The 15,805-nt window shown below is 48.2% G+C and overlaps 1 protein-coding gene across 6 annotated transcripts in view; it reads left to right on the plus strand.

Annotated features, from left to right (window-relative positions):
- The window catches only part of FCHO1 (FCH domain only 1), a 160,094-nt gene that overhangs the window by 7,587 nt on the left and 136,702 nt on the right, over window positions 1-15,805 (plus strand). For all 6 annotated transcript variants that reach the window (XM_029613705.1, XM_029613710.1, XM_029613707.1 and 3 more), the window contains exons 2-3: window positions 6,621-6,697; window positions 7,700-7,778. In XM_029613705.1, coding sequence (XP_029469565.1) covers window positions 7,752-7,778 — 27 coding nt within the window. In that variant the 5' untranslated portion in view covers window positions 6,621-6,697; window positions 7,700-7,751. The remainder of the gene's footprint in view (window positions 1-6,620; window positions 6,698-7,699; window positions 7,779-15,805) is intronic.

Here is a 15,805-nt window from a genome sequence, read left to right on the forward strand (position 1 = left end):
GAGTAGGATTAAATGGGCAATTTTCTCAGTGGAAGGGAGTGGGCAGTGGAGGGCCTCAGGGATCTGTATTGGGACCCTTACTGTTCAATATATTTATAAATGATCTGGAAAGAAATACGACGAGTGAGATAATCAAATTTGCAGATGACACAAAATTGTTCAGAGTAGTTAAATCACAAACAGATTGTGATAAATTGCAGGAAGACCTTGTGAGACTGGAAAATTGGGCATCCAAATGGCAGATGAAATTTAATGTGGATAAGTGCAAGGTGATGCATATAGGGAAAAATAACCCATGCTATAATTACACGATGTTGGGTTCCATATTAGGTGCTACAACCCAAGAAAGAGATCTAGGTGTCATAGTGGATAACACATTGAAATCATCGGTTCAGTGTGCTGCGGCAGTCAAAAAAGCAAACAGAATGTTGGGAATTATTAGAAAAGGAATGATGAATAAAACGGAAAATGTCATAATGCCTCTGTATCGCTCCATGGTGAGACCGCACCTTGAATACTGTGTACAATTCTGGTCGCCGCATCTCAAAAAAGATATAATTGCAATGGAGAAGGTACAGAGAAGGGCTACCAAAATGATAAGGGGAATGGAACAACTCCCCTACGAGGAAAGACTAAAGAGGTTAGGACTTTTCAGCTTGGAGAAGAGACGACTGAGGGGGGATATGATAGAGGTGTTTAAAATCATGAGAGGTCTAGAACGGGTAGATGTGAATCGGTTGTTTACTCTTTCGGATAGTAGAAAGACTAGGGGGCACTCCATGAAGTTAGCATGGGGCACATTTAAAACTAATCGGAGAAAGTTCTTTTTTACTCAACGCACAATTAAACTCTGGAATTTGTTGCCAGAGAATGTGGTTCGTGCAGTTAGTATAGCTGTGTTTAAAAAAGGATTGGATAAGTTCTTGGAGGAGAAGTCCATTACCTGCTATTAAGCCACTGCCATTAGCAATGGTTACATGGAATAGACTTAGTTTTTGGGTACTTGCCAGGTTCTTATGGCCTGGATTGGCCACTGTTGGAAACAGGATGCTGGGCTTGATGGACCCTTGGTCTGACCCAGTATGGCATTTTCTTATGTTCTTATGGGTTGGGGAGGTTCTCGAGCTCCTGGACAAGCACGGGCCAATGGCAATAATGGTGCGCGTTAAAGGGGCGTTCATGATTGAGCGCCCGCTCCCTTAACGCGCGCTGTTCCACCTCTCCAGGGCGCCCAATGCTAAATGCAAATGGACTGCAGCATTATTATTATTATTACAAAGGAGACGCTAGGGGAAATTGCGGCACTTAAGTTTGGAAGGTGCCCAAAACCTCCCATCCCTGGCTCTTGCCTTTTGGGCTCCATAACTTTAAATCTTGGGCAGGGTCTCACATGCTCTGGGCACTTTGATGCACATGCTGCATGCAGAAGTCCTGCATCGTAGGCATCGGACCTGAAGCTGTTTTTATTTCCGTCTTTCAGGATTATCAGGTTGCGTCATGGAGGGGGTGGCAGTGAAGGGGTTAATGCAGATCCTGTGTCGCCACAGCCAGGGTTCAGGAGGGATAGGTAGCAGATATCATTTACCAGAACCTGACACTGACTCTGCTGGTGTCTAACCACAAGATGGGAATCCTATTGCATTCAGTGCCTGTATCTCTCCATCCTTCTCCTCCTCCCCTCCATCTTTATATTTTGCACAGCACAGGAAGAAATGCATTTCTGTTTCTCCGGGTTTGCATTACATCCAGAGTTGGGGCTTCTTGGGGTTTCCTTTTCAGTGTTTGTCTGCACATTTTTATATCTAGTTTGCGGTCCCTCATTCTGTACTTGGTGCACTGCATGTGTGACCCAGGTGAGGGATTTTGCTAGCGTATCGCTTCTTTGTAGGAACCTGTAGCAGTCTGACTTTTTTCTCTTTTCCCAAAACTAGCTATATTTGTGTTTCTGGGGCACAACGTGATCTTTGTAGTGCAGCTTTTTCATAGTTAGGTTGTTTCTGTTTGGTCCTAGGAGTTAGTGGTGTTATAGTATGCACCATAGTAATGATGGCAGAAAAGGACCAAATTGTCCATCCAGTCTGCCTAGCAAGCTTCTTGTGGTAGTATCTGCCGTGCAGGTTACCCCCATGTTTCTGTTAAGGGTAGCTTAACTGCCGCACCATGTAGTTAACACAAAGCCTTATGATAACCCTTGAAAATTCAGACTGTGCTGGGTTGATGTGCTTTGCTTATGGACTTGGGCCTTAGAAGCAGTCCTGTGCTTTTTCCCTTATCTGTGCAAATCAGTACCCCAGATCATAAACGTCAAGGCCTGTGTTGGTTGTTGTCTGAATCCAATTCCCCACCCTCTGCTGTCAAAGCAGAGAGCGATGTTGCAATTGTATCAAAAAGCATCAAGGCTTATTGATTGAGGGTCGTAATCCCATGCCTTCTGTTAAGGGCTGTAACTGCCGCTCCGTGCAAGTTACCCCACATGCTTATCAGTTTCCCAGCCCATAAAATTCAGGGCTCTAATTGGTTGTTGTGTGACTCTAACTCCCCTTTTCTCCCTGCTTTTGAAGCAGAGAATGTTTTTACATCAAGGCTTATTGGTTAAGGGTGGTAACCGCAGCACCAGCAAGTTACGCCCGTGCGCCATTTCTGTCATCTATAGCCTTTAGGGATCCACAGTGTTAATCCCATGCCCCTTTGAATTCTTTCACTGTTTTCTGCCTTCACCACCTCTTCCGGCAAGGCATTCCAGGCATCCACCACCCTCTCTGTGAAGAAATATTTCCTGACATTGGTTCTGAGTCTTCCTCCCTGGAGTTTCATTTCGTGACCTCCCCTAGTTCTGATTTGTTTCCAAAAGAAAAGTTTTGAAGTTCATGCATCATTAAAACCTTTCAGGTATGACAGATACAGAGTCTCTGTATTGCCACACAACCCTGTTTCCTGCATTCTGCATCTGACCTCACACCCTGTTTATCTGTGTCCTCACTCACATCTTCCTCTGCTACAAACGATGGCAGATAAAAGTCCAAAATGGCTCATCCATTCTGCCCAGAAAGGTGTTAGGGATTGTAACTGCCCTTCTGTGCGGGTTACCCCAGTGCTTCCTTACCTTCCTCTGTGTTTCTAGCGCACCTTTTTGAATTATCTTAATTATTTTTGCCGCCTTCTCCAGGAGGGTATTCCAGGCATCTACCACGCCTTTCCATGACAAAATATTTCCTTATTGTTCCTAAGTCTGCCGCTTTGGAGTTCCATGTAGCTCCATTTCTATTAGAAAAGGTTTGGTTGTGCATTATCAATGGAATGAATTCCAAAATCAAAGCAAACCTCTAAAATGTCCTCAACCAACAATATCACATAGTAACTATGAAGAGGAACAAAATTAACTCATTGGGGTATATGTATTTGTCCGATGAAGGTGTTGGTCATGAAAGCAGGATTTATTACTCTTTCGTTCAGTTGACACCACACAGTTTTATTTTTTATTTTTTTTTTAACATGTAGTGACTTTAATTCCTTTTAAAATTCTTATATTCGAAATCCAGTCTCTTGATCAGGTTTTCAGTCTCTGTGTATTTAAAGAAGGCTCATTTCATTGGTTCCAAACCAATGAAATGGTGTGGTGTCAATTGAACGAAAGGGTAATAATCCTGCTTTTGTGACCTACACCTTCATCGGACATGTACACCAGTGAGTTAATTTTGTTCTTCTTCATAGTTACTATGTGTATTATCAATACCTTTTCAGATATTTAAATGTCTCAATCATATATCAGCCTGCTTCTCTTTTCCCTCTCTAGGATATATATATGCATGTTTAGGTCCTCAAATCTCACCTCTTCTTTGCATTTTGCAGTAGGGAAGTCTCCCTTTTGGTTGACCCTGAACCACCACCTCATATTGATTCAGGGATGATTGTAGATAACGCATGGCAATGGAGCCTTTGTCACTCCTGGGTGAGATCACCTTACTTCCCACATCTCTCCTCCCCAAAAGAGGAGCTGTGCCACCCAGTGCTGTGTGCCTCAGAGAAGGCTTGTAGTTAGGTGATATGTCGGCAGTTTCTTGGGATCTCCGCTCTGAACATGATGGAAGAACAGATTCCCTCATCTTGGGCTGGTGCTCTCCTGGGAGGCTCATGAAATCCCTGCGGTGGCAGCTGCCTGGTTTGGGTCCTTTGTGTGGGAGCTGGTGTCAGACCCACATTTCCTGCTGCTGTTGTGCTGGCAGGGGGATAGGCGTTTCCTCAGTGGTGAGACACTAAGGAACCTGAGGAGAGGAAACTGCTGTGGTCCAGTAACAAACGTTTGAGATTTTAACTTTTTTTTTTTTATAGCGCAAATCCTATACTCCCACCCATGTCCTCCTTCCTGTGTAGAAGTGTAACAGAATTTGATGTTGGAATATAGTTTTGCATGATAAAAGCATTGGGTGGTTCGGTAAAATCGCTGAGATGTGCACCACGATGGGATGAAGTGTGGAGACTTCCACGCTCAGAGAGTGAATGTGTGCTGATGGTAGGCTGGGAGGTTCGGCACACCTGATTCCTCCCCCACTGTGCAGCAGCTTGTTGAGCATGTATGGATGCTGGGGGATGAGCTTTAATGTTGTGTGAGCGTATGCAGATACTGAAGGAACTCGTTACATGCACTGTGCTACGTTTCTTCCAGTGAGGGGCACTGTTCTGGTTCCCCCTACCCCTCAATACGTTATAGCACCAACAATGGCGGCTGTACCAGGGCATTTGGGCATTATTGCCATTGGGACCTGAGGCTTAAACTTGAAGATGGTCTGTGCCACAGAGAGTTAGGAGGTCACGAATGAAAGGGACACCTCCTCCCCCCAATTCCCCAGGATGAGACAGGAATCTTTATTCTGTGTTGCTGTACTTGCTTGCAGGAAGCGAGCACATGGCAGGATATCCCTGTCCATTTCATGAACGGTGTGGATCTGTCCCAAACCATTGTCTCTGGGGGAAAGTGCTGATCCCATCCTATCCCAGTACAAAAGAAAAAAAGTCAACAAGCTGAAATTTATTAGGGTGGGTTTGGGGGCAGGGAGAGAGCCTTCCTCTTCTAGCAAGCTGGGTGCAAAGGTTGGCGTATCTCTTCACGCTCCCAGAAAGAGGAAGTAGAGCCTTGTCTACGCAGAGCCAAGCAAGCTGTCATACCCTGGGGAAAGTCCTGAAACCTGCACACAACAGGGACTTTCTGAAGGCCCAGACCCTGTGGGGGAGGGCTCCAGACGATGCATTAATCCTTTCTGCTAAAGCATCTTTGGGTGAAAGAGAAGGTACATTGCCATGGCTAACCTAATCCTAATATTTTCAGAGGTTTCCAGCTGGGGTGCTGAGTGCAGAAGAGGCCCCCGCTAGGCTTATGCTGGGTGAATGCCTCCTTGTTTTTCTCTCTTTTGGAAATGTGACAGATGTGATGTCACTAAACCAGCTGCAGCCTGACCCCCCTCGCTCTGCTGTCGCATCTGAAGACAGGACCCGGCTGATTTTGAGACCTTGAACGTGCCATCACCCTCTCTGGATAATTCCTTAGGCGGTCCAGTCCAGAGGCACTGCGGCCTGCTCAGAATCCTGCCTGGGTGAAGCGGGCTGGAGCTACCCCTGTGAGATCCACGCGGGATTGGCCCGCGCCCTCCGTCCCGTCTCCTGCCCTTGGCATGTGTGTGTGTGTGTCCCCCAGCTCTGGGGTACTGTGTCCTGGCTGCAGGTCGGCCTTTCTCTAAGCTGTGGTGGTGTGAGGGGGGTCGAAGTGGAACGTGTCAGCAGTCAAGCTCTGAATTTTACGTCACTCGGATATCATGTGGCAGCCGGTTTGGGACTTGCAGCTCACAGTTTCTCTCTTTTTTTTTTTTTTTTTTTTTTCACATTCGAGTTACTGCAGAAAGGAAGTGGCTTCTTAAGAACCGGGTACTATCATCTGATGCTAACTGTGTTTTGTACTTGAAAAAATGTTTGCAGAAGCAATGTGAAGCTGGGCAAAGGTGAAAACAAAATGTTTCCATCCCCAGGCCAAATTCGGACAGGAAAGTGCAAGAAGAGCTTGCACGGTTTTTAAACAGAATGTATCTCAACAAAGGATTTAATATCCTGGAAGGGGAAAAATAACTGCAGTGAAAAGGTTATACAAAAAGTGCCTGGATGGGTGGTAGAATTGTGCCAGATCTTTAAATTTAACCCTCATTTTTTTTTCCCGTGAGACTCCATAAACCAGAATGCATTGGAGTAGATGGAGTTAGGCTGGAAAGCCAGGACTGGACTCAAATCTAATGCTTCTTCGTTCTACTGGCAAATGTAGTTCCACTCCTCCTCCTCATCTCCCATCTCCCTCCTTCTTTCCTGGCTTTCCCTCCTTTCCTCTCATATCCCTCCCTCCTGCCCTCATACCTTCTTTAGATGGATTTTTCTTAATTATCCTGCCAGTAGATAACATAGCTGTCTGCCTCCTAGCAGCCTAGGCTCTGTGCTGCCTCCTGTTTGCTGGCTGTCTCGGCAGCAAAAGCTTCCCACTTGGGCTTCTTGTGGGGTGGGGATGCAGAGGAGGGGGCAGATCTTCTTCTTCTTTTCTGGCCTGTCCTTACCTGACCACCTCTTCTTGTGTCTGCTGTCCCCAGAGAGGAAGCGGTGAAGTTTCAGCAGCTGGGAGCGAAGAGAAATGACCCCTAATCGGCCCAGCAGGCAGAGGCTCTCGGTGAGTTTTGGGGAACACGGAGGTGCATGGGGTAAGGCCAGGCAGGTGGCGGAGCTTGGAGAACAGGTCAGCCAAGAGGGTGGTAGGGAAGGACTGGGCACAATCCTCGCCTGATTTTATGAGGAAAAATAGGCAGACAAATATTGTACTGTGGGCTGCATAGAGAAGAGAAACTGACTAGGGGAGGTAGAGCGGGGAAACTTTTTTAAGGAAGAGATTTGCAGGGAGAGCGTTCTTACCTGGAGTAACACAGCTGTGAACTGGTAAGGGACTGCCGTACCTTCCACTGTGTGTGTGTATGTGTGGGGGGGCGGCAGCTTAGTACTGGTATGCAAGGGGGGGGTCCTGGAGGGCAGGTGCACTGGCAAAACTGGGGGGAGTAGGGAGAAGCTCAGTGCTGGAATAGGTGGGGGTGCTGGGCAGGAGTGAGGTGTATTGGCAGAGCTGTGCATGGGGTTCTCGAAAATGGAATAGCAGGTGCTGCAGGGCAGGAGCGAGATGCTCTGACAGAGCTGTGTGTTTCTGTGTGTGAGGGATTTCAGTACTAGGATAGGGTGTGCTGCAGGCAGGAGTGAGGAGCATTGGTAGAGCTGTGTATGGCGGGGTCTCAGTATTAGAATAGCAATGGGTGCTGCAGGGCAGGCGTTACGGTGCTTAAGCAGGCTTGTGCCCTGGACACTGACATTTGGTGGCATGCAGTGGGTTTAAGTCCTGTTTGCCTGGCAGAGCTATAAGTTGACGCCTGGGTAGTTTTGCACTTTTTGTTATGAATGGGGCTCCATGGTTTTCTCAACTCCCCCCCCCCCCCGAATCCCCTGTCGTTTTATTCTTGGTCCTCCCATGCTGCTCTGCCTCTGCTGCCACCAGCTTTGGTTCATGGTGTCAGTGTCCTTGCTGCTCTAGCCAGTCCACTAGCTGGTAATGGAGAGGGCTGCCTAGAGCTCCAGAAAATTCTCAGATGCCAGACTGAGTGTCTCGTGTTGTTTTTCACTCTGTTTGCAGCGTTCCAGCAGCTGAGCCTAGCACACATCTCCATCCTCTGCACACCTCCAAGATGTCCTGTTTCGCGGAGAACTTTTGGGTAAGGCTTATCCTTTCTCTGGAGGATGCTGAGTGCATTGCCATGGTGGGGGAGGGGTGGAGATAAGGAAGAAGCTACCAGCTCTGTAGTCTCACCCTGAGGGAAGATGGTGTGTGTGTGTGGGGGGGGTGGGGACGACAGTTGAGAAGGGAGTGCCTGGCACTGACTCCACTGTCGTCGTCTGCTGCTGGTTGTAGGGAGCGGGCTGACTTTGCCCTGACTCCGATCATCTTCTGCCCAGTGCTGTAACTCTGCAGACCCCAGTGTCCCTGTCGCTCGCTGTGCGACTTTGCGATAATCCCTTAACCTCCACCTGTTCAAACAACTCTTATGAGCTTTTTTTTTGTTGTTGTTTTCTCTTACGCGCCTTTTACAAATCTGAGCTCAAAGAAAGTTGCCTTTACTGTAGTGATTTTTTTTTCCTGCTCCGGAGGTCTGTCTTCTAAGTTGTATCTGAGACAGTGGAGGGTGAAGTAAATTGACTTAGGGTTGCAAGGAGCATCAGTGGGAGAAGCAAGATTTGAACTCTGGCTTCCCTGGTTCTCAGCCGGCTGCTCTGACCTCTAGGCTGTTATGCCTGTAACTGCATGAATGGTTTAGTGTGTACTCATGACGAGTCATGCTGATGCCTCAGGAAGAGTCTCCCCAGCTCAGTTTTTAGCAGTCTGCAGGAAAGGGGCTTTTATGTTTCTCCCAGCTTCATTGTACCTGGATCTGGTAAGCAGCAATCACCAGTCCCAGGCAAGATGGGATGCTCCCTGTGTCCTATGGGCCCAGTGGGATACTTTTTAAGTGGGAATGAAAGATTTGGGGACTAGGCAACAGGAACGCCTGAGATGCTGTGTGTAACTTTTGGGTGAATTGCTTTATTTCCCTCTGCCTCAATTCTAATCCCAACTTTGCCACTCAAGTTTTGTGTGGCTTCAGAAAAGCCACTTAATCTTATTTCTCAGTTTGCCTGACTCTTAATGGGACGCTGATGGTATTAATCCCACTCTGGTTGTTTGGGGAGTCCTGCCCATGGACGCAGCCATACATAAGCCCCCACTTCAGCTCGTGAGAGGACTGCAGCTCACTCTTTACTAAGAGTCCAGCGTTGGCACCGGGGCTCCGTCATCTGTAACTCTGGGAGACTTCTCGCTCTGGTTTTCTTCTTTCCTCTGTTGCTTCCTCTTGTCTGGGAGTAGGGTACTGCTCCATTGAGAGCTAGTTCTAATGCTGGGCCTGGGACAGCTGCTTAGGTTTTTGCGGTAAGATCAGGAGCCTGAGCAGGAAAAAGTAACCAGGAGTTCGTTGAGCACTACCCCTCCAGGGAGCCATAAATACTTTTTTTATAAACTAAAACAAAATTTAATTTCTTGTCCCCTGGGGGGGAATGAATAATTTTTTTTTTAAAAAAGAGAGCAAATTTCTGCAAAATAGCTGAACTTTTTTTTTAGAAGCTGGAATCTGAGCGGAGTGTGATTTCTGTTGACAGAATTTTTCATTTCTTTTCCATGTCATCAAAAAATCAGATTTCACAAGAGACCAAAATAGAAAACCGTTTTTAGCTATAAATACTGAGGTGAGCGTTTGCAAGTATTTTTGTGCCTCGTGCCAGTGGTGGAGGTATTTTTACTCTGTCCTTTTGAACACAGCATGCTGCCATGCTTTCTGAAGGAGTTTGTGTAGGAGTAGCAGCAGTTTCTTTATAGCCATCTGCTGTGTGTGTGTGTGTGTGTGTGTGTGTGTGCATCTGCTTGAGTACTCTCACGCTCTCTCCACATTTAGAAATGTTCATACAGTCTAGAGTGCTAGATATGTGTTGAGAGGTCTTCCATCCTGGGGGTGGCTGCAGATAGGTGCTGCACTAGTAGATTGGAGAATGTATTGGGATCCTGCCTGCGAAGGAGTCGCGCTCCTTGCAGGTGACGACAGAAGTGAAGCTGGATGCGGTTAAGCCGTTGGAGACTTCTCTGCAGCTTTTTCTTGTGATTTCCTTAAGTAGGAATGTTTCACCATAGGGTCTTGCTCCTAACATCACTTATTCCCAGGGGTTAGACTCCTGCTCAGTGGTGTGAGAGGACAGAGATTGCTATTTTAAGAGGGGGCTCCTGGTGAAGTTGGGGATAGCTGACTTTCTGCTTTTGCATCCTGCCAAGCTCAGCCCAAGAATGATAAAGCACAAAAGCTGAAGTTCCCATGGGCCATCATGCAGGGCTCATCTAGAACCAGGTCGTAGTGTGACCTCTCTTCCCTCCTATGCAGCGGAAGTTTGCCCTCAGTTTCGGTAAGACGGTGCAGTCTTATGCCCTGTTAATCACATTGACCTTAATGAGTTCCTGTGCTGACAGACATCCAGTCTTCCTGAGCGATAATCGCATTTTCCAGTGCAAGTTGACTTTTTTTAAATTTTTTTTTTTTTTTTGTTTACTCAGTCACTCCTCCAGTGGCTTTTGATTAGGGGTGGGTGCATCAGAAGGGCAAGATCTCTTCCAGGCTTCTTGGCTCTGCTCCTCCCTAATTGTTTGCTGGTGATGTGTGCTCTGTTCAGGCACACTCCTCACCCTTTGAAAAGGGTAATGCCCCCAGCATGACATAACAGCCTCATACCAGCTAGGGCCACCATTCTTTCCTACTAGCAAATTCTTCACTCATTGCGGAGTGCAGAAAACCTTTTTTGCTGTGTGTTCATTTGTGTTTTTCTAGAAGCTTCTTTGGGCTTCCAGCTATTTTTATATCTCCCTTTTGCCTTACTTAGCCCAGACGTTACAGTAATAGTCCTCAGCCAAGACCCACACCCCATGACTCCTTCTGGGAACTGGCTAGCATGGATCTGAGGTCTTTCCACTGGGTGTTGGCATTGCTTGATGAATGGGCCTTCCTCCTCCCTGCCTCCACAGCATCCCCAGCCTGGGGATGCTGTGGAGGCCCTAGTCCCGGAATAAGAGCAAGGTCTCTCAGAATGGCAGTGCATGGTATGTAACTCGATAGATACTCTTTTTTTCAAGTGTTTGACCATTACACTAATAATACATTCAAAATGATGTCAAACTATTTTTCTAATTTTCATATGCAAAAATTGTAACACCCTTTTCAAATTTTTCCACAAGTGACCTTCATAACACCCCGCAGTATCCTTGGGCATTACTGCTCCATTTGTTGTGCTGCTAACAGGCCATTTCCTGGCGTATAGCTAGATGGACTCAGAACGAATGGGTATAGTATCCGCGTGCTAGCAGTTGGAGACGGATCTGACGTCAGCACGGGGTATATATATATACCCCCACAGGAAGCGCAGCGATTCAGTAATTTCCGTCTCCAAAGCAGTTTGGAGAGCCTGCACGCTCGCTGAGCGTGTTTCCAATCTACTTTCTATTTTCTTCAACTAAAACTTCTACAGCATCGAGCCCCGCACTCCTGCGGTGATACCCTAAGGTCCCTCCCCCAGTAGAGTTTCCCGGGGTGATTTCCGTGATCCCCCGGAGGTCTAAGTCCTCGGTCCGGTGGCCGAATCGTGGCAGGGACATAGCCCCCGGGCGAGGTTCGGGTGAGGCATACGAGGCGCCTCGGTCCCGGCGTGGACGAGGCAGCGGGTGCATATCCTCAAACGTGGCGGTGAAGGTACTTGCCCTCTCCCCCCCGCAGCCGGAGACTGCCCGGGTTCCAGCCGGGAAGCGCCGAGGACCAGGTAAGGCGTACATCTCTTATTTCTGGTCTCCGAGGAACAGAGGATCGGCGGCGTGGCAAGCCGTGGAGGGCGCCATTTTGTGGGCCTTGTTCAGGTATTGAGCGCCCGTAATAGGCGCGGCTCTATTTCTCCTTATGCGTATATTGACTTATTGCTAAGAGCATATGCCACTGAGCGTGTATTGCTAACTGCATATTGCTGAGAGCCTATTGCATGCCATTGAGCATATATTGCTAACTTAATTTTGCTAATTTAAATCTTTATTTACATTTGTTTTTTATTTAATTATGTAAACTGTTTTGATTAAACACTGTTTGTAAAGACGGTATACAAACAATTTTAAATAAAAAAATAAATAAATAACTGCTTCTTGCTGAGAGCCTATTGAATGCCATTGAGCATATATTGCTAAACGCTTATTGCTGAAAGCCTATTGAATGCCATTGAGCGTGTATTGCCAAACCGCATATTGCTGAGAGCCTATTGAATGCCATTGAGTGTGTATTGCTACACCGCATATTGCTGAGTGCCTATTGAATACCATTGAGCGTATATTGTTAATCGCTTATTGCTGAGCGCTTATTGAAAGCCTTTAAGCATGTATTGTTGGCTGCATATCGCTGAGAGCATATTGCATGCCATTGAGCTGTTTTCATGACCGCCTAGTGCGGAGAACATATTATTATTATTGTGCGCCTGTTGTATTAAGCGCATATTGCTGCCGCATATTATTATTATTATTGCGCGCCTGTTGTATTAAGCGCCTATTGCTGCCGCATATTGTTATTCTTGCGCGCCTGTTGTATTAAGCATATATTATTGCCGCTTCTTTTTCAATGGAACAGAACGCATCAGCGTTTTCAGCGGCGGCGCCGCCTGCCTTGGGTATTAAAGCCCTTGGCCTCTGCTCTGCATGCCAGCTTAGGGCCACGCACAGTGAAGAGCCAGACTCCCTATGTGCCCAATGTGAGGAGGCCGTGGGACCCTTGGGCCAGGACCCGTCTCAGCCACGGTTTGCCGACAGTTCCCCAGGGGCTACCCCGGACTTAGCGGGCAGTCTCGACCAATCGGGAATCCCGGGGGATCTTGTACCCCGGCGATTAGAGGCTGCTTCCATTCCCCTGCCGCCTCTCCGGGACCTTCTGCGTCAAGGTCCCATCCTCCACGAGGATCCAGCTCAATTCTCTCTTACGGTCTGGCCATTGAGAGGGCTAGACTGAAGAAGAGAGGTTACTCGGAGCCCGTGATAGATACACTCCTCCGAGCTCGCAAGTTTTCCACATCCCTCACCTACGTAAGGATCTGGAGAGTATTTGAAGCATGGTGCGACACTCATGGCACCAATCCACATGCGACCACAATCCCTATTGTGTTGGATTTCCTGCAGGATGGACTTCAGAAGGGTCTCTCCCTCAGCTCCATCAAGGTTCAGGTGACTGCGCTGTCGTGCTATGGTCCCAGGAGGGATGGCAAGACCATCGCCAAGCACCCAGATGTTTCTCGCTTCCTGCAAGGAGTCAAGCATATTCGTCCGCCACTGAAGTGGCCAGTGCCCTTATGGAACCTTAACCTTGTTTTGGATTTCCTCGCGGGATCCACCTTCAGACCCCTTCGGGGCCTGTCTCTCCGTTCTCTAACCTTGAAGATGGTGTTCTTGCTGGCTGTATGTTCAGCACACTGCATCTCAGAGCTAAAGCACTGTCCTGCCGGGATCCATTTCTCAGAATCACTCCGGAGGGTATCCATGTTCGCACTGTTCCCTCCTTTCTACCGAAAGTGGTTTCACAGTTTCATCTTAACCAAACCATATCCTTGCCTACCATGGCGGGTTTGAAGAAATCTGAAGAAGGGCGTTTATTACGCCATCTCGACATTGGCAGATTGCTGCCCAGATATCTGGAAGTGAGACGAGACCTACGAAAGACGGACCATCTGTTCGTCCTGCACAGCGGGAAGAAGCAAGGTGAAGCGGCCTCGCGGACCACCATCGCCCGCTGGATTAAAGAAGTTATCAGAGCAGCTTACGTAGAGGCTGGGAAGTCTCCGCCTCTACAGGTCAAGGCTCATTCTACCAGAGCACAAGCAGCATCCTGGGCGGAATCCAGGATGCTGTCGCCTGCAGAAATATGTAAAGCGGTGACATGGTCCTCCCTCCATACCTTCTCCAGGTTCTACAGTCTGGATGTCCAAGCTAGGGAGGACTCGGCATTTGCGAGGGCAGTACTACATGGTCCTCAGGCAGCCTCCCGCCCAGGCTGGGAGTAAAGCTTTTGTACATCCCATTCGTTCTGAGTCCATCTGGCTACACGCCAGGAAATGTTGAGATTACTACCTGATAATCTCCTTTTCCTTAGTGTAGACAGATGGACTCAGCATCCCGCCCAGCTGCCTGTGTACATGGGTTTCACCGATTCAAGGTAAGCCATGTCATCTATTTCCATAAGAGCGTACACTCTACCAGGTGTCAACGCCTTCCGGTTGGGAATGCTGGCGGTCTCCAGCTACTATCAATCTGTCAGGGGAATCCTGTTTTCACTTTTCACTGAACGTCAGTACACACATCCATAACAGCTTTTGCAAGGAAGATTACTAAGTTGCTACGCTTCCTGTGGGGGTATATATACCCCGTGCTGACGTCAGATCAGTCTCCAACTGCTAGCACGCGGATACTATACCCATTCGTTCTGAGTCCATCTGTCTACACTAAGGAAAAGGAGATTATCAGGTAGTAATCTCAACATTTTTAATCATTGGTCAAATGCAATTTCAATTTTTTCTTTATCTTTTTTTCAAGTTATGATAAAATTCAATGCTATCTCCCCGAAGGATACATTTGAACACAGTGGAATGAGATTCTTCTAGCCTAAGGGAAGTTCTAAGTACCGGCGAATGGTTAAGTTCCTAGAGAAGCATTTGCTTACGGTATTCTCACAGGACAAGCAGGATGGTAGTCCTCACATATGGGTGACATCACAGGATGGAGCCCAATCACGGAGCACTTTTGTCAAAGTTTCCAGAACGTTGACTGGCCCATTCTGGGCATGCCCAGCAATGCACTGACCCTGCAGCCAGCAGGGGTCCCCCTTCATTTTTCTTTTTTCCACGCAGCAGTAGCCTCACGGTAAAGGAGCTCTGCAGAGATTCCTGACAGGAATTTTCCTCACGGAATTACTAAAAGTTTATTTGCCCCACAGGGTTCTCTCCTTTAACTTTTTTCAAGCCACGGTACTCCGGTAAGTTTTTACCCATTTTCCGTCGAGTTTGGCCCTCGCGGCCTACTGGCATTCGACCGTACCGCAGCTCAATTTTTTCCATGGTGTCGGGGTTCCATCGGTGCCCAGACTGTAATTACACCATGTCTATCACAGACCCTCAAAGTCTGTGTAATGTGTCTTGGACGAGAGCACGATGTCCTAACCTGCACCAAATGTGCCTTAATGACACCAAAAGGTCTGAACCGGCACCGTCAACTTCGTACCAGTATCGACCACCGGCCTGTGACCGTCTGGCATCGATGACATCTCTGCCTTCGACACCTTCTTCTCCTTCCTCAGGACCGAGGGGATCGCAGAGAGAAACATACACATCGTAAGTCTCAGACCATTGAGGGAGCAAAGTCATCGACCTCACCATCGTCCGAGCTGCCATCGAAAAACCCCCATCCAGAAAAGGCACCGACCTTTTCGGCAGCCGGGTCACCGAGGCAACCCTCACCCAACAGGGGATCGGGAGCCGCGACTCCGCCTTTAACCGTGGTCCCTCCAGCTATACCTCTGGAGCCGGGGCTGCTTGCTCCAGGTCTCCGAGAAGAACTGGACCGGATGGTTCAGGAGGCCATCGACAAGGCGATGCAACGACTCCAGGTTCCTCCGACACCGGTACAGATTGTGGAACTGAGCACAGACCCGATTCCAGCAGCGTTGGCACCGCTGCTATCCAGGATGGGAAGAGCTCATAGCCACTTTTCCACCGATGGACCCCGGGTCACCGATGGCTCCGGTGCCCTCTCCACTTACTCTGTCATCGGGAGGTGAAACACCGTTCCACATCCCTCCATCCGGAGTCCTGCCTCAGTCATCGATGCCGATACGTCCCTCGCCACCGATCCAACCATTGGTGCCGATACATCCGGCGCCACCGAGCCATCCATCGATGCCCTCTGCCTGCGCCGATGCCTTCATCGGTGCCTCCGATAATTCCTCCTAGACCAGGACCTTCAGGTATCCCACCACCCCATTCCCCTCTAGTTCCTAGAGGGACAGGTGCTGATCCTTATGATACCTGGACTGATGATTCCTCGCCAGACACCAATGATTTACCTTCACCCACTGAAAGTAGGAAGCGTTCTCCTCCAGAG

Source organism: Rhinatrema bivittatum, chromosome 8 (genome assembly GCF_901001135.1).
Source record: "Rhinatrema bivittatum chromosome 8, aRhiBiv1.1, whole genome shotgun sequence".
Classification (NCBI taxonomy): Eukaryota; Metazoa; Chordata; class Amphibia; order Gymnophiona; family Rhinatrematidae; genus Rhinatrema; species Rhinatrema bivittatum.